The 21,926-nt window shown below is 47.9% G+C and overlaps 1 protein-coding gene across 8 annotated transcripts in view; it reads right to left on the bottom strand.

The window, feature by feature from the left end:
• The window catches only part of PPP1R12B (protein phosphatase 1 regulatory subunit 12B), a 172,094-nt gene that overhangs the window by 127,592 nt on the left and 22,576 nt on the right, over window positions 1-21,926 (bottom strand). For all 8 annotated transcript variants that reach the window (XM_047754853.1, XM_047754855.1, XM_047754857.1 and 5 more), the window contains exon 2: window positions 4,199-4,329. In XM_047754853.1, coding sequence (XP_047610809.1) covers window positions 4,199-4,329 — 131 coding nt within the window. The remainder of the gene's footprint in view (window positions 1-4,198; window positions 4,330-21,926) is intronic.

Genomic DNA, 21,926 nt, shown 5'->3' with positions numbered 1-21,926 from the left:
ACAATGCCTATGAATGGGATTTCACAGGTCTCTAACCCTCTCCTGCCCAGGATAGAGAGAGACCCTCCAATACCACAAGGAAGACTCGTACCCACCACTCCCGAGGGCCAGATCCAGGCTCCCAAAAGGACTTTCTACACCCGTAATACTGAGAGTGGAGTCCCCAAAACATATGTTAAGAAAGGAATTCTCACAGAAACTTTGCCAATGCCGCCAGAAGAGTGTATTGAGTAGTACTGGGGCATGAAAAGAGAAAAAAAGAGGATGAATTAAAATTTTCATGAATCTGCCTAAATACGCCTCCACAAAACTCTCCCTTCAACTAGCCATCTACATGGAAACTATACTTTAAGAGGAAACAAATTAACTGAAGAAATAGTTAAATTCTAAATAATTAATTCTAAATTGAAATACCATACTTGATGCTAAAGAATGTCTGATAATTTAAAAATCTTACACAGATCCTTTCTGATTTTCAAAGTACTTTCATGTGAAATTACATAATGAGTCTTAAACAAGCTGATGAACAGGCAGTGTGGACAGTATTAATGGCAGAGAGCAGGGTTACGGCCCCCATCTTCTGAACTCAAGTCGGGTACATCTTTGCACTAAATCAAGTTACGTTTGGGCTGTTGAGAATTCCCACTATTCTGGAGCTCTGTCAAATATTCAGAAGTATTTAGAGAAAGACAAACCATTTAAATTAGACTCCTACCATTCAACAATTCAGTAAGCATTTATTGGTTCCCTACCCACATTTTAGACACTGTAGAAGGTCTTAAAAAGATAACCACTACAGGGTTATCTGGCAGAGGAGAAAGAATGGACAAAGATTAAATTAAGACCACGTTTTTCCATTTCTCATTGCCTAGTACCTGGTATAAATAGTGCCTCAATAAATGTTTTTAACTTACAGATCTATTTCACATCTTTCACAGCTTAAGTTTCAGGGGTCTCCGTCTCTCGCTAATAGACTCCAAGGGAGGCAGGCTCCCTCCCCGAGATCAGCCTGCTCCATCTGCTCTCGTCACCGTAAGTACAGTCCCCTGTCCAGCTGCTCTCGTCACCGTAAGTACAGTCCCCTGTCCAGCTGCTCTCGTCACCGTAAGTACAGTCCCCGTCCATCTGTTCTCGTCACTGTAAGTACAATCCCCTGTCTAGCTGCTGCCCCGCACCCCCACATACTATAAGCTCCTCTCTTTTGATTTCTCCTCTTCTGGCCAAAGAATGTTCAACTTCACCACCTCAACCTTGAAAAATCAAAGTGCAGTGATACACCTGGCAAGCCCTGGATCCGTGCTTTTTAGACTGAACTGCCCTGCATTCTAATCGCTCAGCTCTCCCACAGCTCAACTCACTTCCTCCAACTGAGGAAAACCGCCCCCCTTCCCTTCCAGAAACTTTTCCTATCGTTCAAGATCCACCGAAAATGCTTTGTCTGTTCTTGCCAGCCCCATCTCCCCTCTCCCTCCTTTAGCTCCGTCCTCCCCGGGACTAAGTCTGGACCTTCCTGGTGACACAGGCAGAGGGGGATGCAGCTGCCTGACGAGGCTCAATGCTACTTAAGGACAAGGGCTGTGTCTTCCTCACTCTCATCAGGCCATCTGACACTTTCTCCTGGCAATCCACACCACTGCCTGAAAGAAATCAAACATCTTCTCCGCTCTTCTCTAATACCTATTCTCCCCTCACGGATCCAGCACAATGGCAACCGGGCATACAGGCCCCTGCTTTTCCTTCTCTGAATGTTTTTAGACCTCTGACCAAGAAGACTCACTTTTAGAAAGTGATCTGGCTCGCAGTGAGTCAGAAAGAGATCGCTGTTAAGTAAGACTGCCTTGCTACACCACTGGGGCGGGGGGGGGGGGGGCCTCTTTAGCTTTTTACCTGAACAAGAATAAATATTGACCTATGAAGTAAGACCCACTCCTGAGGGTCCCTAAAGTTACCCTGAGGCTCAGAGACCCATCAGCTCAGGAAACCGGCCCTTTAGTAAATAAAGCCTCTGTGTTCTTCCTACCCCTCAGGGACATAAGGTCTTTTTGCTACTATCCTAAAAGGGAGGAAAAAAGAAAATGAAATGTGATCAAAAACTCAGAATAGGAGTTCCCATTGTGGCTCAGCAGTAATGAACCCAACTAGTATCCATGAAGATGCGGATTCGATCCCCGGCCTCACTCAGTGGGTTAGGATCCAGCATTGCCGTGAGCTGTGGTGTAGGTCACAGATGCAGCTCCAGTTCAACTCCTAGCCTGGGAACCTCCATATGCCACAGCTGCAGCCCTAAAAAGCAAAAAAAAAAAAAAAAAAAAAAAAAATCTGAAAACAAACACTGTTCATAAGCCCCAAGGTAAGGCAACCAAAATGAGTGACATAAGCAAGGGGGTTCTTTAGTTGTCTAGAAGATGATGGAGCAGGCCACACATAAGTAAATAATGACAGCAAAGTCAAGGCTGTCTAATGATGAGACACAATGAAAGATAAGGGGTTCTGGGAGTTCCCTGGTGGCTCAGTGGGTTAGGGATCCAGTGTCGTCACTGCTGTGGTGTGGTTCAATCCCCAGTCTAGAACTTCTGCATGCCATGGGTGCAAGAAAGAGAGGAAGGAAAGAAAGGTGGGAGGGAGGGAGGGAGATGGATAAACAGAGATACAGACAGACAGACAGACGACAGATACAGGGTACTGGTCTGGGTCACGTCTCCTGGTCAGACTTTCCTATGTCTAACTAGTAATGATTTGTTAGAGGCATAGTAACTCTCACCAATTCATTTCATTCCAGGTAACATTTATTTGGGCAAGAGATTGTTAAATTTTGAACTTATTTCCAAAGCAACTGTGTTCATCCATAGAGAAGAATTAAACAAAGTACTGTGAGAAGCATTTACATCACTCTCTGTCCTCAGTTTCACAGAAGGAGGGAAAAAAGAGACTCTGTGGATTACACCAACACAAGTGATCCTAATTCTAAGCATGAGCTCTGCCTGTTACCTTCCAATGGGAACAAGTGAAATTCTTGGATGTAATGAGAGTTGGTAGAGCTCAAAACCACAAACAATCAAACATCAATGACGATGAACTAACGTGTTCTTCAAAAGTCTCTTAGATACGTTCCTAAACCCTAACTCTTAGGCCATCAAGTGTTGGATTCATGGATGGGGCTGAGAGTCAGAGCCTCCCCCTGAAACCCTGGGAAGCGGGCAGCCCAAGGAGGGGAGGGGGCTGACCACTGAATCTGAACGGAGCCAAGACTGAAGCAAACTGCATGCTCACTCCCGCCGGCCACAGGCAGTCTGGCCGCCGGCCCTTTAGACGAGCTGCCCAGGTAGTGGTGCTGCTGCCTAACTAACGCTGCTCTGCCTCTGACCCGGCAGTCGGCAGTTGTTCGACTCCTTGCCAGGATACCCGGCAAAACGGATTCCAAGGGAGGCCGTCCCCAGGCTGCTGCAGAGCTGCCAGCGTTAGGTCTGCCTGCTGTTTGCTTAAGAGGAGAAATGGGATGGAGCCTAATGACGAGCAATCGGATTTTTCAAAGGCCCACAGAATATCATGATTTTATTTAGAGAATTGACCTTAGCAATCTAAATTGACCTCATCTAGAATATACTCAACTGCCTCATTTTAGAGCCGTTTCAAGTGCCCAAGTCTCTTTCCAGACCACTCTCTCATTCAGCAGACATTACCCAGTACCTCCTCCCCCGTCACTATGTGCTGGGGTTCCCTGCGCAGGGAGGGCGCCCAGCAGCAGAGCAGTGCCCTCGCCCTTTCCAGCCTGGCTCACTCTTCTGGTGTCACCCACACATGCTCTGTGATCAGTCTGCCAGGCATTCTCCACCGCTGTTTGCACTAGGCACTGCTTTTTTTCTAAAACAATAAAACAGGTTTACAAAGAGACCCAGAAAAATTCTCCAGGCCTGCCCACGTGTCCAGCTACAGCCACTCAAAGAGAACCCAGACAGAGCAACAGACAAGCCACCTCTGCACACCCCAACAAAAATGAATTACCTGAAAATAGGAGCAAACAGAAAATTTCAACTAAAAAAACTATACATTTAGCAGTATCAATTATCCCTTAAAAACAATTCATCTTTCCACTTTTAGAATTTACAGTAAAGAGAGGTTATAACCATCTATGAAATTCAAATGCTCAAGCGCACAAGGCAAACGAGGCAACAAATAGGCCACAGGCGCCCAGACTCACTCTGCTATGTTGAGGTAGCCACAGGAAGCCGCTGCATGAAGGGGCGTCCAGCCCTCGTTGTCCTGCTGGTTTACGTTGGCTCTGTTCTCCACCAGAAACTTCACCATGTCCAGATTTTCATCAATACAAGCCTGAAAAGAAAAGTCCATCCATTTACTCAACAAGTATTTGCTGAGTCCTCCTATACGCCAGACACTGTCAGGCACAGACCACACACCGCCCTAGCGATAGATAGGTAATTTCTAACTCCTGCACATGATGAAGTGTCCAGGGTGTAACTTCTCAGTTTGGTGACCTCCTGCAAGCCCTTGGATTCTCTCCATGCCTCAAATCTCAGCTGTGAAACGGGTATCGTGATATTTAATCTTATTTACAGTACTGCTAGAATTACAGGAGGAAACTTCTGGTTTCTAAAGCACTAGAAGTGGGTTAGCAGTCTCATCACTCTATCATAAAAAAGAGGGAATGTTAGCAACCACAAATTTGCCTATGAATTTTAAGGGAAAATAGTCACATGGGATCTAACGCAACTTTCTCTGTGGGAAGATGCAGTTTAAGGTTCTAGGGTTGCCACACAATCCCTGCTTTGGCACGAAAGGAAGCAGTGACCCTTCAAAACAGAAGTGTCTTCTTTTTCCATGACTCTCCTGAATAGCTTCAGACAACACGGCCAAGCATGTTTGAGGCAGTGGATGGTTAGGGCCCTTAGCTGCCCAGCTCATAGCAACAATTCGGAGAAAGGAAAGGGGCTTTCTAAGTAAAGGCTTTAGGCCCATGGTAAGCTGACAAGAAACAGCTGAAGACAGACGTGAAGGGCTGCAAAGGCCAAAAGGCCATCCTTAACTTATTCACAGAGTAAAAAGGATGCCTGCCCTATAAAGGTCACCGTTGTCAAGGCTCAGGTGGTTCCCAAACAATCCCATAACTCAGAAACCAGAAACAAAGGCGATTCCTCTTTTTAAAACTTGTCTCTTAATCCCTTCCTTTCCAAAAGTTAAAACTTTAGCTGAGAAACACTTATCTGGGTCCAAGTGATTTTTGTAACAACAGTAAGTTCTCACCGCATTGAGGTCTGCACTGACGATGCAAAGCCAGGGCGGGCTAACTCCCAGGCTCCACAGGGTCCAGGGAGTCCCCAGGGCTGCCGGCACCCACTGAGCTCTGCCAGCCATGGACTTGCAGGTGATACGACAACCAAAAAGGCCAGTTGCACTGCAGAGTGACCTTGATGAAGCTGTAAACCTTATTTGTTGTATTGAACCTCAATCCCTTCTGAGTAACCTGTATGACGAAACAGCAGGCACACACAAAAGCACTTCGCATACCAAAGCACGGCCAGTGTCTCAAAGCAGAAAGCACCAGTGCATCTGAGTGGCGAGATGAATGAGAAGTTTTTTGCATGGAATGCTATTTTTACTCAAAAGAACTGGCAGCTAAATTATGACTGGTTAAGACCCAAGCATGAACAAGGTGAGCCTGTCACCTCAGAGAAAGAAAACTAGTATTTGTTGCCAATGATAAAATGTGACCATCCAATTATAATCAGAATTTTGGGAAACAAAATTTGCTTCCTAAATGAGCTTGACGGCTACCTAATATTCAGTTTTCTGATGTGATCAATGGGATTATCAGTAAATGTGATTTTTCGACATGGTATCCTGACATGTACTAGCATCTGGAAGATCTGCATGACTCAGTGCAACAGGCCCCACATACATTTCCTCTATGATGTTTTCTTAGGTTTATCAACTTCTACAAGCGTTCCCCATTTTTTTTTTTTTTTTGCTTTTTAGGGATGCATCCACTGTAAATAGAAGTTCCCAGGTTAGGGGTTAAATTGAAGCTACAGCTTCCGGCCTGCACCACAGCCACAGCAACACAGGATCCGAGCTGCTTCTGCGACCTACACCACAGCTTGGGGCAAAACCAGATCGCTGACCCACTGAACAGGGCCAGGGATCAAACCTGTGTCCTCATGGATACTAGTCGGATTCATTTCTGCTGTGCCACAGTGGGAACTTTCAAGCTTTCCCCATTTAAAATCTTTATCACGTAAAATATTCATTCCTATTCAGAATATTATAAACTATTTCATAATTATGACTATCACTAAATTCCTAATATAGTGCATGTCTGTCAGTCTGCAATCCTATAGGGCAAGATTTAGCCAAGCCCCTGCAGAGGACCTAACTAAAAACTGTTAATAAAGACTTTAAATCCAGGAGTTCCCGTCGTGGTGCAGTGGTTAACAAATCCGACTAAGAACCATGAGGTTGCGGGTTCGATCCCCGCCCTTGCTCAGTGGGTTAACGATCCGGCGTTGCCGTGAGCTGTGGTGTAGCTCGCAGACGTGGCTCGGATCCTGTGTTGCCGTGGCTCCGGTGTAGGCTGGCAGCTACAGCTCCGATTAGACCCCTAGCCTGGGAACCTCCCATATGCCACGGGAGGGGCCCAAGAAATGGCAAAAAGACAAAAAAAAAAAAAAAAGACTTTAAATCCATTGTTGGATCAGCAGGTTAAGAATCTGACTAGTATCCATGAGGATTCGGGTTTGATCCCTGGCCTTGCTCAGCTCAGTGGGTTAAGGATCCAGCGTTGCCACAAGCTGTGACGTAGGTCGCAGATATAGCTGGGATCCAGTGTTGCTGTGAGCTGTGGCGTAGGCTGGTGGCTGCAGCTCCAATTTGACCCCTGGCCTGGGAACTTCCGTATGCTGCAGATGCAAGTTCAAAATAAAAGAACAAAAACAAAAACTTTAAGTGTTTAAAGGAAAGGATGGAAGGGGTACTTCTTCAAAAAAGCGCTTTAGTCCAAGGAGAAGAAAGTGATGATGAATTCCTGTGTCAAGGTCAAATGTGCTGTCTTAACTTGTGGTAAGTGGCTGGGCCAAGTGCTTCTTGCTTGACTGCAAAATGTCTTTGGCTCTCAAAGAAGAACAGCCTGAACACTTAGCCAATGGCACACCACTGCCAGGCAGAATTTTGGAAGCCAATGTTTGCAAGATCATTCTCTGCCCTTTGAAGATGACAACAGCCAAAGTCCAGAGGCTCAAATGAGCCCAGCTAGTCCAGGTACCAAACAGGAGAAACCCTATCTTTTCTCCTTCCTTCCCTCATATTTCTCTCCCTTCCTTTTCTTGATCTCCTTGACCCCATCATAACTTTAATTCTCTTCCTTTTCAGGTTCATGATCATTTCTATCTACAAGTCTCGAATCCTGGATATAGTATATATTTTTTTATTTTTATGGCCACGCCTGTGGCATATGGAAGTTCTGGGGCCAGGGACTGAATCTGAGCCACAGTTGCAACTCTAAGCCACAGCTGCAGGAAGGCTGGATCCTTTAACCCACTGCGCCTGGCTGGGGATCAAAGTCGCACCTCCACAGTGACCCCAACTCCTCCTTCTAACTCAGTGCACCATGGCGGGAACTCCCTTGATATAGATTTTATAAGAATGACAACGTGAGGATGTGAGACAAAACAACAAAAGCTGGCCTAATCGGCACTGTGATTTCAGAGCACCCATCTCCAAAGCCGTCAGAGAAGACAAGGCAGGACAGGTGTGGGATGAGCCCCCACGCCCTCCACAAAGCACAGGACAGCAGTGGTGAGGAGCTCCAGCTCTGGAGGTGGGCAGACCCGAGCTCAGCAGCAGCCCTGCCAGTGCGCGCAGGCCTGAGCGAGGGCAGACTGAGCCCCGGGCATTCATCTGAGCAGGACTTTGTGGGGATTCAAGGAGGTAAACCCTGCCGCTGCTGTTAAGACTGTGGTTTAACAAAGGGCCACAACTTCCCCAGGAAAAAGCGTAAACTCTGCTCTCTCCTCACTGACCACTGCCTCCCAGCTCCAGCACCTTCTGGGAGGAAGGCAGCTTGGTTAAAATGTCCTTGAACTAGTAAGGCTCTGAGCTTGCCTGTGAAGTCTGACTGGGGCAGATTCCCTCTCTGACATCCAGGACTCTGCAGGTTGCTGAGTTGGAGGGTGGGTGAACACAGGGGTGTGCACACCGTCCCTGGCAGCCCCACTGACAAGGCAGTAGGGCACACTCATGCACCATTCAGGAGTGACCGTTCTCTCTTCTTTGGCTTTTTCCTCCAGAAGGAACAGGACTAAAGCCATGGAGGAGAGACGCAAGTCCCTGAAAAGCCTCTCAACTCAGTAATGACTAAATTTAGATGCCCTTCTGCCCGCTGGGCAGCAGCTGTGCCGCTGACTCCCTCGGGCCGCATAGCGCAGAGGAGCAGCCTCGCCACTCACAGAGTGGTGTGGCCGCGCCCCTGCACAGGCAGTACTGGGCCTTCCAGAGATTCCCTTTCCGTCTCTCCAGCAAGCAAAGAAGGCTAGTAGGTTTCTGATGTCACTCGGGACAGCAGGGGGGAAATGCTTCTTTGCATTTAACCCTATTCCTTCTGTCTCAGCTTATGTCCATTTCTTTCTATTTTGTTTCCCCAAAGACACATGGAATATTACTCAAGTAACAACTTGCTCTAAGCTCCTTAAGAAACGAGAATTGTTGATTTCTTAGTCCAGAGAGCTATTAGAAAAAATGCCAGATAATAATCTAAAGCTGGGAGTTCCCGTCATGGCGCAGTGGTTAACGAATCCGACTAGGAACCATGAGGTGGCGGGTTCGGTCCCTGCCCTTGCTCAGTGGGTTAACGATCTGGCGTTGCCGTGAGCTGTGGTGTAGGTTGCAGACGTGGCTCGGATCCCGCGTTGCTGTGGCTCTGGTGTAGGCCGGTGGCTACAGCTCTGATTAGACTCCTAGCCTGGGAACCTCCATATGCCGCGGGAGTGGCCCAAGAAATAGCAAAAAGACAAAAAAAAATAATAATAATAATCTAAAGCTTCCTAAAATCAGCACGTCACATTTCCCCGGCAATGACAAGCTACCTCCAAGGGAAAGTCCTTGATTTTGCCAATAAAATGGGATCGAGCACTATGATCTCGCTACTGCACCTAATACAAAGCAAAGGCAGCTGACGGCTCATCAGTGCCAGAGCTAAATCTGGGCACTCAGAGGAGGCCTTACAAAACAAAGCCTCAAGCGTTCCCAAAATAGCCTGCGACTGTCACCGCCACCAAGTGCTGCTGCTCCCAGCACTACCTTGCTGCTGTGTCTCAGAACACTGCCGAGACCACCTGCCCTGGCCCAGGACGGTGTCTCCCCACAGAGCCGAGTCTGATCCAGCACAGGTGACACCTCCTCATTTGGATCTTTCGCACGCCCCCCGCCCCCCGTCTTGATCTCAACAAGTCAAGCTGACAAAGGGCTGGGAGATGGTGATGTCGGGCACACATCCCCATTCTGACCTTTCACTGTTTGTCCTCTATGCTCCCAAACTTGTATCAATGACAAGTGTCCCTAAAAGAGACAGGCAGGCAGGGAGAGGGAGACTGAACAGAGAGAAGAGGAGGCAGAGGCCCAACTGAGGCGGCCACAGGGAAGACGGCAGTCATCAGGAGCTGGATGAGGCAAAGAACAGCTTTCCCGCTCAGCACCATGGCTTCAGACTTCTCATCTCCAGAGCTGTGTGATAAGAGATTTCTGCTGTTTTATGCCACCAAGTTTATGGTGCTTTGTCACAGAAGGTGCAGGAGACAAATCCAACTGGCACAGAGTAGGAAGTCAGAACCTAGTGGGTCTGCCCATCCTTACTCCTCGGTACTAACAAACTCACTGCAGGAGTCCCCTCCTCTTTGCTGGATGAAAAGTGGTCAGAAAATTAACAGTACCACTTCTTAGGCTACAACTACATTTAACAGAAGGTTTTGGAAGGTTTTTAACTCAATCTTCAGCCAAAGAGCCAATGCCCTGAAAGACCGGCCCGTGTTCTCGCCCTAGGTATGCTGCTGAAGGGTTTCTGGCTGAGGACTGAGCTGAAGCTCAGGGGCAGCACTGAATGACAACATTGCCAAGCCAAAGTCCCCTTGTTCCAAGAAGGCAGCCTCGTCACAAGACAGGGATTTCTACCAGTAAATTCCAGGTGATAAAGGAGTCAGTACACTGGGAAACCTCGACCGGCAGCAGACCAGCATGATGAAAGGGCGTTAACATGCTGTAGATCAGAGCCCTGGGCCTGCGCTTGAGTCAGACCTTCCATCCCGACTGTGATGCCGTGTGACCACTGTTTCAGGGAGAAACATGCCAGCAGCCTGCCGGCTCCAGCACGACAGGTGACTCCAGCCGCTGCCAGCCCTGCGTCAAAGCCTCACAGCCTCACGGCACAGTTTGGCTTCCAGAGGGTCGGAGCTATATCTGATTATGTACTCAGTGGTCAGGCCGGCTCTGGACACAGACCTACAGCCTTTCAGAGGAAGGAGCCAAGACAGACAGTAGAACTGAAGAACTTTCCATGGAGTGTCACACTGACTAAGATCTTGCTCTCAATAAACTAGCGTATTACTCCCAAGACTGTAAATGTGTATAATTTGGAATCAGAGAAATCTTCCTTCATGTATGAGCAAGTATCATACCGCCTACGGGTCGACGGTATTTAGATTTCAAAACTTTGCTTATTCTGGGTCCTAATATGACCTCCTCCAAGTGCCTCAAACCTTCACCTTCAAATAACACTCCCCAACCTTCCCCATGCACTTAATGAAGACAAGCCCACTCAACAGTCTTAACAATTATTACCTTGGCAACTTCTGTACTGTAAACACTGTGTACATCTGATCGAACTCTTGTCATTAAGGCAGGTTTTAGAAAAGTCAAGAGGAAAGAAAATGAAGAAAGAGACCAGAAAAAAAGCTGCATCTTCTCAAAGCCCATGCTTATTCTCCAATTCAAGTTACATAGTTCCAATCTCCAAATCTCTACTCTGTCACTTATTGATAATCCTAATACTGCAGAAGAATAAGTAAGGCCTAATGATTGCAGTAAATCCCCAGCATGAGTTTCTCTCAGATCTAAAAAGTGTACTTGAGTCAGCCTGACACTTGTAGAGAAATAAGAAAACCCTTGTGAGGGTCTCCTCTTCCAAATTCTGCAGTAAGGGCTGAGGCATACCCAGTAATGACTGACACACCTGACCTAAAGAGGGGCCCTGGGAAAAGCACACTAACGAAGCTGTAGGAGAAGGAAAGAATGTGGCAGCTGGAGCAGCAAGCAAGGGGACTTCCCATTTTACAGATGCACAAACTAGGCCCAGAAACTTGAAAGGAATTATTTAAAGTCACATATTCAGTTGTAGAACCACCTGTTTTCTACCTACCAATTTAGAGGTATCCAAAACACCATTCACAGTCCAAGATACCCCTTGGGCCGTGGAACATTTTTAACACCTGATACTATCTTCTTAAAAATAACTTTGCTGGAGTTCCTGTCGTGGCTCAGTGGTTAACGAATCCGACTAGGAACCATGAGGTTGCAGGTTAGACCCCTGGCCTTACTCAGTGGGTTAAGGATCTGGCGTTGCCTTGAGCTGTGGTGTAGGTTGCAGACGTGGCTCAGACCCTGTGTTGCTGTGGCTGTGGTGTAGGCCGGCGGCTACAGCTCCGATTGGACCCCTAGCCTGGGAACCTCCATATGTCGAGGGAGTGGCCCTACAAAAGGCAAAAAGACAAAAAAATAAATAAATAAAAAACTTTGCTTTAGCATCCATAGGGTAAACTGATATTAGTCTAGCTCTCCAATAATTTCATGAGGAATGTGGCCAATTGGTTGACGTGAGTTGGTCACTCCTAACTAGACTAAATGCAAAACACAAAGATCCCATTAAAGGGCTTTGGATACCATGCTGTTGATCAGCCTGAGTCTAGACTGGAAACCTCCCTCATACCGTGGCTACCTGTCCTAACCTCGGCCCCCTGAGGCCTACTCTGCAGCCGACTGGTGTGGAGAGTAAACTGCCACGCCAGGGAGCGGGATTTCTCTACCGCCCTCCAGATCGCTCCGTGCCCAGAAATGAGCGTTTCATCAGCAGCAGGAGTGCGGTTTGAAAGCGACGGTGCGGACAGCACCTCACAGCTGTCCGGAGAGCCTCAGAAAGAGAAGCTGGGGAAGGAGGAAAGGCCACGGAGAAACTGCAGCAAGATCAGATTCTCAGAAAGAGTACACCAGTACAGCAAATTTCACCCCTAAGACAATAAACAAGTTGTTCAGGCATACCTCATCAAGAGTTTGGCTCAGGCAAAGCTCCTAACACACGGTCCCTGTCACTGTCCTGCCTCCCCACGTGCAGAGTCCTTGACTGAGCAGGGGCTGACAGGGCAAAGGCACAACTCTCCTGGTCAGGGTGCGGGTGCAGACGGTGGACAAGCCTCCTGGTCAGGGTGCAGGGTGCGGAGTGTGGACAAGCCTCCCCGGCAGGGTGACGGGGTGCAGACTGTGGGACAAGCTGCCTGGGCCCTGGTCCCACCCTCAGGACTACCAAGCACAGCTCTGGGTTCTGGGCGTCCACTCCCTCTTCTGTAGAATTACCAGCCATCATGGTACCTAAGCCACAGGTGACAAAGGAGCTCAGGCACATAAAAACACTTAGTGCTCGGAGTTCCCGTCATGGCTCAGTGGTTAACGAATCCGACTAGGAACCATGGTTGCGGGTTTGATTCCTGGCCTTGCTCAGTGGGTTAACGATCCGGCGTTGCCGTGAGCTGTGGTATAGGTCGCAGACGTGGCTCGGATCCCGTGTTGCTGTGGCTCTGGCGTAGGCTGGCAGCTACAGCTCCGATTAGACCCCTAGCCTGGGAACCTCCCATATGCCACGGGAGCGGCCCAAGAAATGGCAAAAAGAAAAAAAAAACAAAAAAAACAGTGCCCAGTATATGGCTAAACACCATCTGTTTGCTGCCACTAGGACTATCGTTGTGTTATTATCCTTGTTTAGCCTCTAAGAGTTAGCACAAGAAAGTATAAACACTACATACTTAAACACAAACACAGGATAAACTCTATGTAAGTTCCAACAGAAGCCAACAAACCACAACAGTCAGGTTCTAAGAGTAAGAGAAGCAAGTAAATTGGAGGCAGTATCAGAGGAAACGGGGGGAAGGCGTGAGGCCAAAAGTACAGCTCCCAAAGGAGGCTGTAGACCAGCTTTTACCAGAATAGGGTCACTGGCGGTAGAGGGTCCATCAAGTCTACTGTGAGGACAGGCAAAGAATCCGAGAAGACAGATTTAAGTTCCAGGTCTGACACTTACTCATACCACCAAGTAACAGGTTAAGAATGCGTCTAGGTCAGAGTACCTGTTGTGGCTCAGTGCGTTAAGGACCTGATGTTGTCTCTGTGAGGATATGGGTTCGATCCCTGGCCTCACTTAGTGGGCTAACAATCTGGGGTTGCTGTGGCTGTGGTGTAGGCAGAAGCTGCAGCTCTGATTCGACCCCCAGCCTGGGAACTTCCACATACTGCAGGTGTGACTGCAGTAAGAATCCATCTAGTGATGTGTTCCTTGAACGTAACTCACTTCTCATTTATCCATGTAACAAACACTGACTGAGGTCTATACTGTGCCAGACACTGTCCTTAGGGAGAGAGGCAGGAATCAAGAATGAGTAAGACTTTCCATTTACTAGTAGAAAAAAGTCACCTAAATGAAACATGCAACAGGAATCATACTCTAATACAAAATAAGAGGTAAGAACAGTGTTACAGCACGGAGTAAAAAGTCACTAGGAGTTCCCATCTTGGCGCAGAGGAAACGAATCCGACTGGGAGCCGTGAGGTTGCAGGTTTGATCCCTGGCCTCGCTCAGTGGGTAAGGATCCGGCATTTCCATGAGCTGTGGTCTAGGTTGCAGATGCAGCTCAGATCTGGTGTTGCTATGGCTGTGGCCGTAGGCCGGTGACTACAGCTCTGATTAGACCCCCCTAGCCTGGGAACCTCCATATGCTGGGTGTGTGGCCCTAAAAAGACCAAAAAAAAAAAAAAAAGGTCACTAACTATGGAGGTGACAGGGCATACCTCCCAGAAGGGATTTTATTTATTTATTTTTCTTTTTACAGCTGCACCTGCAGCATATGGAAGTTCCCAGGATAAGAATCAAATCGGAGCTGCAACTGCCAGCCCACACCACAGCCAAAGCAACACCTGATCCTTAACTCACAGAGACTATGTCAGGTTCTTAACCTGCTGAGCCACAACGGGAACTCCAGGGTTGTATTTAACTGAGTTATAAAGAAGAAGGAGCTGCCAATTGAAAAAGCAGGGATAAAGAGAATCTGGAGAAATGGAACAGGATGTACATAGGTCTAGAGGGGAGAAAAAAGTAGTTTTTTGGATCAGTGAGAAGTCTGGCATGTCTGTACTCGGACAGGCATGGGGCACATGTGAAAATTCGACCAGGGCTTCATCTGCCCCCAAGGAGCGGAGCTGTACCCTGTAGGCTAATGGGGTGCAGGAGGACAGGCTGGCAGGGAAGGCTGGCAGCAATGAGGGCCCCCCCACCCTCTCCTGAGGGCAGCAGGGAGGGCCCTGTCACCACTGCAGATCGAGGACTGCGTGAAGGTAGGAAGCCTGACCTCCTGCAGGAAAAGTTTGCCATACTGGGGAAAGTACCCCTGAGGCCAGAGAGGATGCGGTCCTAAGGGGACATACTGGCAGTGAGGACACGGGGAAGGATGGTCTGAGGGGTGCTCCTGAAGCAGAAGGGACAGGGTGGCTGGTAAGTTAAAGTTGAAAAAGGATGACAGAGAGGTTCTCAGGAGCTTAGGGCCCCGAGGGCTGGGACAGCACTGAGCCAAGCAAGGATTCTGAGGAGTCCTCTCTGTGACCACTCTTAAGGCTGGTGACAGACATGTGAGCAGTGGGCCAGCATGTCCTACCTGCTGCCCTGTGCTACAAAACCCCCCTCAAGTGACTGCCCAGGGCAACACCCAGGTAAAGCACTGCTGCGCAGCAGCCCTCAGCACAGGGCAACTGAGGCCACCAGCAGGTCTCAGCTGCAGCTGAGTCTCTCTAAGGTCACTTTCGGTGACAACAGTGGTGACCTTACAGCTCACAGAACACCTCCCATTTCTTTTCTGAAGTTTACACCTTTGGGATGGTAAAGTAGTTGGTAACTTTAAAGCAATTTGGCCCATGCAGCGTTATAAAATGAAGATGTTTCAACACGAAAAATTTGAAAGAGCCTTGGAGTTCCTGTCGTGGCGCAGAGGAAATGAATCTGACTAGGAACCATGAGGTTGCAGGTTCAATCCCCGGCTTGCTCAGTGGGTTAAGGATCCGGCGTTGCCATGAGCTGTAGGTCACAGATGCAGTTCGGAGCTGGCATTGCTGTGGCTGTGGTGTAGGCCAGCAGCTGTAGCTCCAATTCAACCCCTAGCCTGGTAACCTCCATATGCCGGTTGTGTGGCCCTAAAAGGCAAAAAAAAAAAAAAAAATTTAAAGAGGTTTTTAAAAGTCAGACTATGTAGCAACACTGGGGCCAGACACAGTATTGAGTGGCTGGGGCAGAGCATGCGACCCCGAACCCCCCACCCCTACTGTGCCCTGCCCTAGCCTGACCACTTCCCAAAAGGGTCTACCATGGAAATATTTAAACACACAGAAGCTGAAGGAACTACATGGTAAGCACCCACACAGTCGCAAGGCCTGCAGACACCACTAACACTCGCTGGACTGGCTCCATCCCTTCTCCGACTCGGCCACCCAACACTCACAGTAACGCCCCCGGCTCTTCCCCACACCCAACATTCACTCGGGTTCAATGCTGGTTCACAGTCTCATTTTTCTTTTTCTGCGCATGGGGGAAACACATGTCCCACGTGCTTTGCTCGTGGAGTCCTGACCAGCACGTGCACGTGTCAGCCTGGCACTTCCAGTGTCTGACCCCAACACAGAGAGATGCTTTCCTACTTGTTCTGACCTTAGCACTGCTGGCGGCCATGAAAATGCTGGTGCTGAGCAGAACATCACTGACCTCTCTTAAGGTAGCATCTTACTTCTGCTGGGCCTTAACAGACCACATTGGGATATAATCAATCTTTGCTGTTGTTCTGATTAGGAGTACTGAATTTTTAAAAACTGAAGTAGTTGTTTATAATGTGCTAGTTTCAGGTATACAGCAAAGTGATTCATATATATATATATATATATATAGACAGATAGATAGATATTCTTTTTCAGATTATTTTCCATTATAGGTTATTAATAAGATATGGAGTATAGTTCCCCTTGCTAAACAGTAGATTCTTGTAGTTTATCTATTTTATATACAATAGTGTGTATCTTCCAATCCCAAACTCCTAATTTATCCCTCCCCCTGCTTTCCATTTTGGTAACCATAAGTTTGTTTTCTCTATTTCTGTTTTGTAAAGAAGTTCACTTTTATCATTTTTTATATTCCACATATGTGATATCATACAGATGTCTTTCTCTTCCCGATTAACTTTACTTAGTATAAGTGTCCATGCATGTTGCTGCAAATGGCACTATTTCATTCTTTTTCACAGATGAGTAATATTCCATTGTATATATGTACCACATCTTCTTTATCCATTCATCTATTGATGGACATTTAGGCTGTTTCCATGTCTTTTTTTTTTTTTTTTGTCTTTTTTGCCATTTCTTGGGCCACTCCCGCGGCATATGGAGGTTCCCAGGCTAAGGGTGTAATTGGAGCGAGCTGCCAGCCTACACCAGAGCCACAGCAACGTGGGATCTGAGCCGCATCTGTGACCTACACCACAGCTCACAGCAACGCCAGATCGTTAACCCACTGAGCAAGGGCAGGGATGGAACCCGAAACTTCATGGTTCCTAGTCGGATTCGTTAACCACTGCGCCACGACGGGAACTCCTGTTTCCATGTCTTACCTATTGTAAATAGTTCTGCAATGAACATTGGGGTGCAGGTATCTTTTCAAACTTGAGTTTTCATCTTTTCCTGATATATGACCAAGAATGGGGATGATCACTCATATGATAGCTTCTGTTTTTAGTTTTTTAAGGGTAATCACTTTTGCTGATAATTTAAATTCACTATTGGGGTTCAAAGAAAAGGTGCTGGAATTCCCCTTGTGGCTCAACAGGTTAAGAACCCAACACAGTGTCTGTGAGGATGTAGGTTCAATCCCTGGCCTCACTCAGTGGGTGAAGGATCCAGCATTGCTGCAAGGTGCAGTGTAGGCCAGCAGCTGCAACTCCGATTTGACCCCAGCCCAGGAATTTCCATAAGCCACAGGTGTGGCAGTGAAAAGAAAAAAGAGAAAGTGCTAATGGTTAAGACTTTAGAAATCTAAATAACTTTTTTTCCCTAAAAGCATCAGTCTCAATCTTAGAAACTTGATGGAGACAAACAGGAGAATTGCCCGTTGCCTCTGATGGCAAGTGCCGACCCATCTGTGAGCAAACCCAAGACCCTGCAGCACTTCTCGGGCCTCACACGCCTGAGAGCTTCAGCCACTGCTGCAGCAGGGCCGGGATCCAGGGAGAGGGTGCGCCCCTGCTCTTTCGATTCATCCTAGCCGCCTCCTTCTTGGAGTGGCCTTGAGCCCAAGCGCAACAATCTATGTCCAGGACAGAGGTAGTGGGCCAACATCAGAACAGAATGGGGGTGTCACAAGACACGATACAAACGACAGGGCTAACTCAGTCCACAGTCCAGCCAACCTTCCCAAAAGCAGGTTTCTGAGCTGAGCATCAAACTTAACCTTCCTCCAACCACGGGGCTGATGTGAGGACACGTGAGGTAACAAACCCGAAAACAGACGTTTTCAAAGATGAGCACATGAACACAAGTACTGCTGGGAACATGTGTTCTCTGTTATTTTTGAAACAAAATACACTACGAGGTGCAGTGATTCAGGCAATGAGCAAACTTCCTCTGTAAAGAGCCAGACAGTAGGTGTTCCAGGCTTGTGGGCCACCTAGTCTCCCACGAGCAAGCGCTCAGCTCAACTGCAGCAGAACAGCCGCAGGCATCACCAGTGAGCGCAGCTGTGTTCCAGGAGTGTTTTATGGATGCTGAAATTTAAATTTCATATGTTTCACATGTCACAAAATATCGTTTGTCTGCTTTTTGCAACTAATTAAAAGTGCAAACTCCATTTCAGCTTGTAGGCTGTACAAAGCCAGGCAGCGAGCTAGACACGTGTGGTCCATAGTTTGCTGACACCCGACTTAGCCTTAGCCAGAAAGTTTGAGTTCAGATGCCAGCTGTAAAATGCAGTGGTTCTGGTGCCCCAGGCCATTCCTTCTCTCTGCCTGGGGCTGCCTCACCTTTAAAATGGGAACAAGGAGCTCCCGTCGTGGCTCAGCAGAAACAGATCTGACTAGCACCCATGAGGATGCAGGTTTGATCCCTGGCCTCGCTCAGTCGGTTAAGGAACTGGTGCTGCCATGAGCTGTGGTGCAGGTCACAGATGTGGCTCAGATCTGGCGTTGCTGTGGCTGTGGTGTAGGCCGGCAGCTATAGCTCTGATTCAACCCCTAGCCTGGGAACCTCCATATGCCGCTGGTGCAGCCCTAAAAAGGCATAAACAAACAAACAAACTGGGACCAGCAACAGTCTTTGCTCATTGTGTGGTCCTGAGAAGGACATGACCTAAGGTGCGCAGTAGCTGGAACAGGATTGCAAGACCTAATGGCTCACACATGTGGCTATAGCTTTTATTTATTTATTTATTTATTTTTTGTCTTTTTTGCCTTTTCTAGGGCCACACCGAGGCACATGGAGGTTCCCAGGCTAGGGGTCTAATTGGAGCTGTAGCTGCCAACCCTACACCAGAGCCACAGCAACGCAGGATCTGAGCCACGTCTGCAACCTACACCACAGCTCACGGCCACACCAGATCCTTAACCCACTGAACAAGGCCAGGGAACGAACCTGAAACCTCACGGTTCTTGGTCAGATTCATTAACCACTGCACCACGACAGGAACTCCTGGCTATAGCTTTTAGACACCAGCACCATGACAGGCCTCCACCAGGGCCAGCTTCCACACGCCCACACGCATCTTTCTGCCTGGAATGTCTTCCCTTCTCAGACCTCCTACGTGGTCTCAGGGACCTGGTTCACACGTCATTTCTTCTCTGAAGCCTGCTTTGCTGTCCTCCACACCTCCTCCCCGGCAGTTAGTCAGCGCCACCCACACTTCCAGGTGCTTTGCAGTTACTGGAGTTGTCTCGGACTGTCCACTGCCCCACCAGACTGAACTTCTATGGCGATGGGGACTGGCTAGGTGTTCCCCTCCCCCAGCCCTAGAGCAGAGCTCTACACTCAGAAGCACTCAATATCCATTTGCCGAATGGTACACCACAACGAGCACGCAGCCTAAAGCATCAAACCTCCTGGTTACACCACAAGCAATGACCATAACTATGCATGAAAACAATTTCTAGTGCCCTATCGTCATACAATCATCCATATTAATAGTCACCCCCAGGCACGTCCAGTGAGAACAGAGTGTGTCCTGGGTGGGTGGGTGGCTGGGACAGGCATGTCACAGTCTGCAGGGAGATGATCACACCAGCTCCATCTACACGTAGTCATCCGTGTCTGGTGACAGGGGAGAGGATGGACACAACAGTGCATACGGCAAAGAGCAAGAAGGTAACACGGAGCCCTTTTCTGAAAGTGCTCTGAAGCCCACAAGGAAATGTCACCAATCAAAAGGTCACCAAGGCTCCAGAGAAAGAGATGTTCTCTGGGCTAGGCAGGCCCCCAGCTAAACACGGTTACCTGGGCAACCCAGGGGTACCTCGCTGCTCCTGGGGCAGGGGGGACCTGCCCATGTGCTGAGACCTCCGCTGGACAAGCTGTGTGCGTAGACACGGGGGCCCCTGGCAGTGGCTTCCTTGCACCTGGTAAATCGCAGCTGGCCAGCGCTGCTGGGGAAGAACAGGTTAGAGGGGAGGGACACCCAAGTAACTCAACAGTGAGCCTTTACTGAAGGGCAGCTGCACATCACCAAGGTCAGTCTGATGACATGACAAAACACAGGCAGGACCCTTTCATTTTCTAAGTTAATGTCACATTATTTATCTATTTATAATTAAAGTACAGTTGATTTACAACGTGCCAACTTCTGCTGTACAGCAAAGTGACCCAGTCATACACATACATACATTCCTTTTCTCATGTCATCTCCCATCGTGGTCTACCCGAGACTGGATATAGTTCCCTGTGCGGCACAGTAGGACCTCACTGCTCATCCGTTCTAAACGTAACAGTTTGCATCTACAATGTCATGTTTATAAAATCTGAGCTGGCCTTTGTGGAAATGACATTGCAATTGGTTTGTCCTTGGTTTTTGCGTTTTTGCTTTTTCTGGTGTGTGTCTGTGCGTGAGTGTGTCTGCGTGGTATGTGTACATGTGGCTGCATGTTTGTGTGTATGTGCATATGTGTGTGGGGATGTAATATTAATTACACCCACTGAGAACTACCGGTTTCTCCAGAGGTCTCTTTCCTTCTTTGAGGCCATGAGATCATATCCTAAGAGAACCTGCTGAGTTTAAGGAACAGAAAACTCAACATAGAGAAGATGTTTCTGTTAGGGCTACGCTGAATTCTTGTCACTATCATTGTTATTACTATTATTATCATGACCATTTTCTCATGCCTGGAAATGGCTTCATGTACCATCAAAACACTGCTGAGGAGTTCCCATCGTGGTGCAGTGGTTAACGAATCCGACTAGGAACCATGAGGTTGCAGGTTCAATCCCTGCCCTTGCTCAGTGGGTTAACGATCTGGCCTTGCCGTGAGCTGTGGTGTAGGTTGCAGACGCGGCTCGGATCCCGCGTTGCTGTGGCTCTGGCGTAGGCCGGTGGCTACAGCTCTGATTAGACCCCTAGCCTGGGAACCTCCATATGCCGTGGGAGCGGCCCAAGAAATAGCAAAAAGACAAAACAAAAACAAAAACAAAACAAAACAAAACAACAACAAAAAACAAACAAAAAAACACTGCTGAATCTGGACACCGATGATTGCTAATTCATGACAGAATTCTAGTAGACCCATATCAACAACTTTTTAAATTCCAATCATATATTACTGCAATAAAGCTGATGAACAGGGTTGGGTTTTATTGTATTTAAGAGCCATATTAATTTCAGTGGAATAATAAAATTTAGGTAAATTATACTGCCATTCATTTTACAAAAAAATTCAGTATTTAAATAAATCCCATGGGTCTTCTTAAATATCCTCTAAGGAAGAGAGAGGCTGGAGCATAATGATAGTAATGGTGACAGCACCCAATGTTTTTTGAAGCTGGAGATATGGACAAGAGATGGGAAGAGTGTGGAGTGAAAAGAAGAGCTGGCACCAAGCCCTGAGAAATTCTAGCTTTTAAAGACCATGCAAGGGAGTTCCCGTCATGGCATAGCAGAAACAAATCCAACTAGGAACTATGAGGTTGCGGGTTTGGTCCCTGGCCTCACTCAGAGGGTTAAGGATCTGGCATTGTTGTGAGCTGTGGGGTAGGTCACAGATGCAGCTCGGATCTGGTGGTGTTGTGGCTATGGCGTAGGCTGGCAGCTGTAGATCCAATGAGACCCCTAGCCTGGGAGCCTCCACGTGCAGCATGTGCATCCCTGAAAATAAAATAAAATAAAATAAAGACCATGCAAGGATGGAGTTCCTGTTGTGGTGCAGCAGAAATGAATCTGACTAGTAACCATGAGGTTTCGGGTTTGATCCCTGGCCTCGCTCAGTGGGTTAAGGATCCAGCATTGCCATGAGCTGTGGTATTGGTCACAGATGTGGCTCAGATTCTGAATTGCTGTGGCTGTGGTGTAGACCTGCAGCTGCAGCACCCCCAGCCTGGGAACCTCC

Source organism: Phacochoerus africanus, chromosome 12 (assembly GCF_016906955.1).
Source record: "Phacochoerus africanus isolate WHEZ1 chromosome 12, ROS_Pafr_v1, whole genome shotgun sequence".
Classification (NCBI taxonomy): domain Eukaryota; kingdom Metazoa; phylum Chordata; class Mammalia; order Artiodactyla; family Suidae; genus Phacochoerus; species Phacochoerus africanus.
This window is presented reverse-complemented; position numbering and strand designations above follow the sequence as displayed.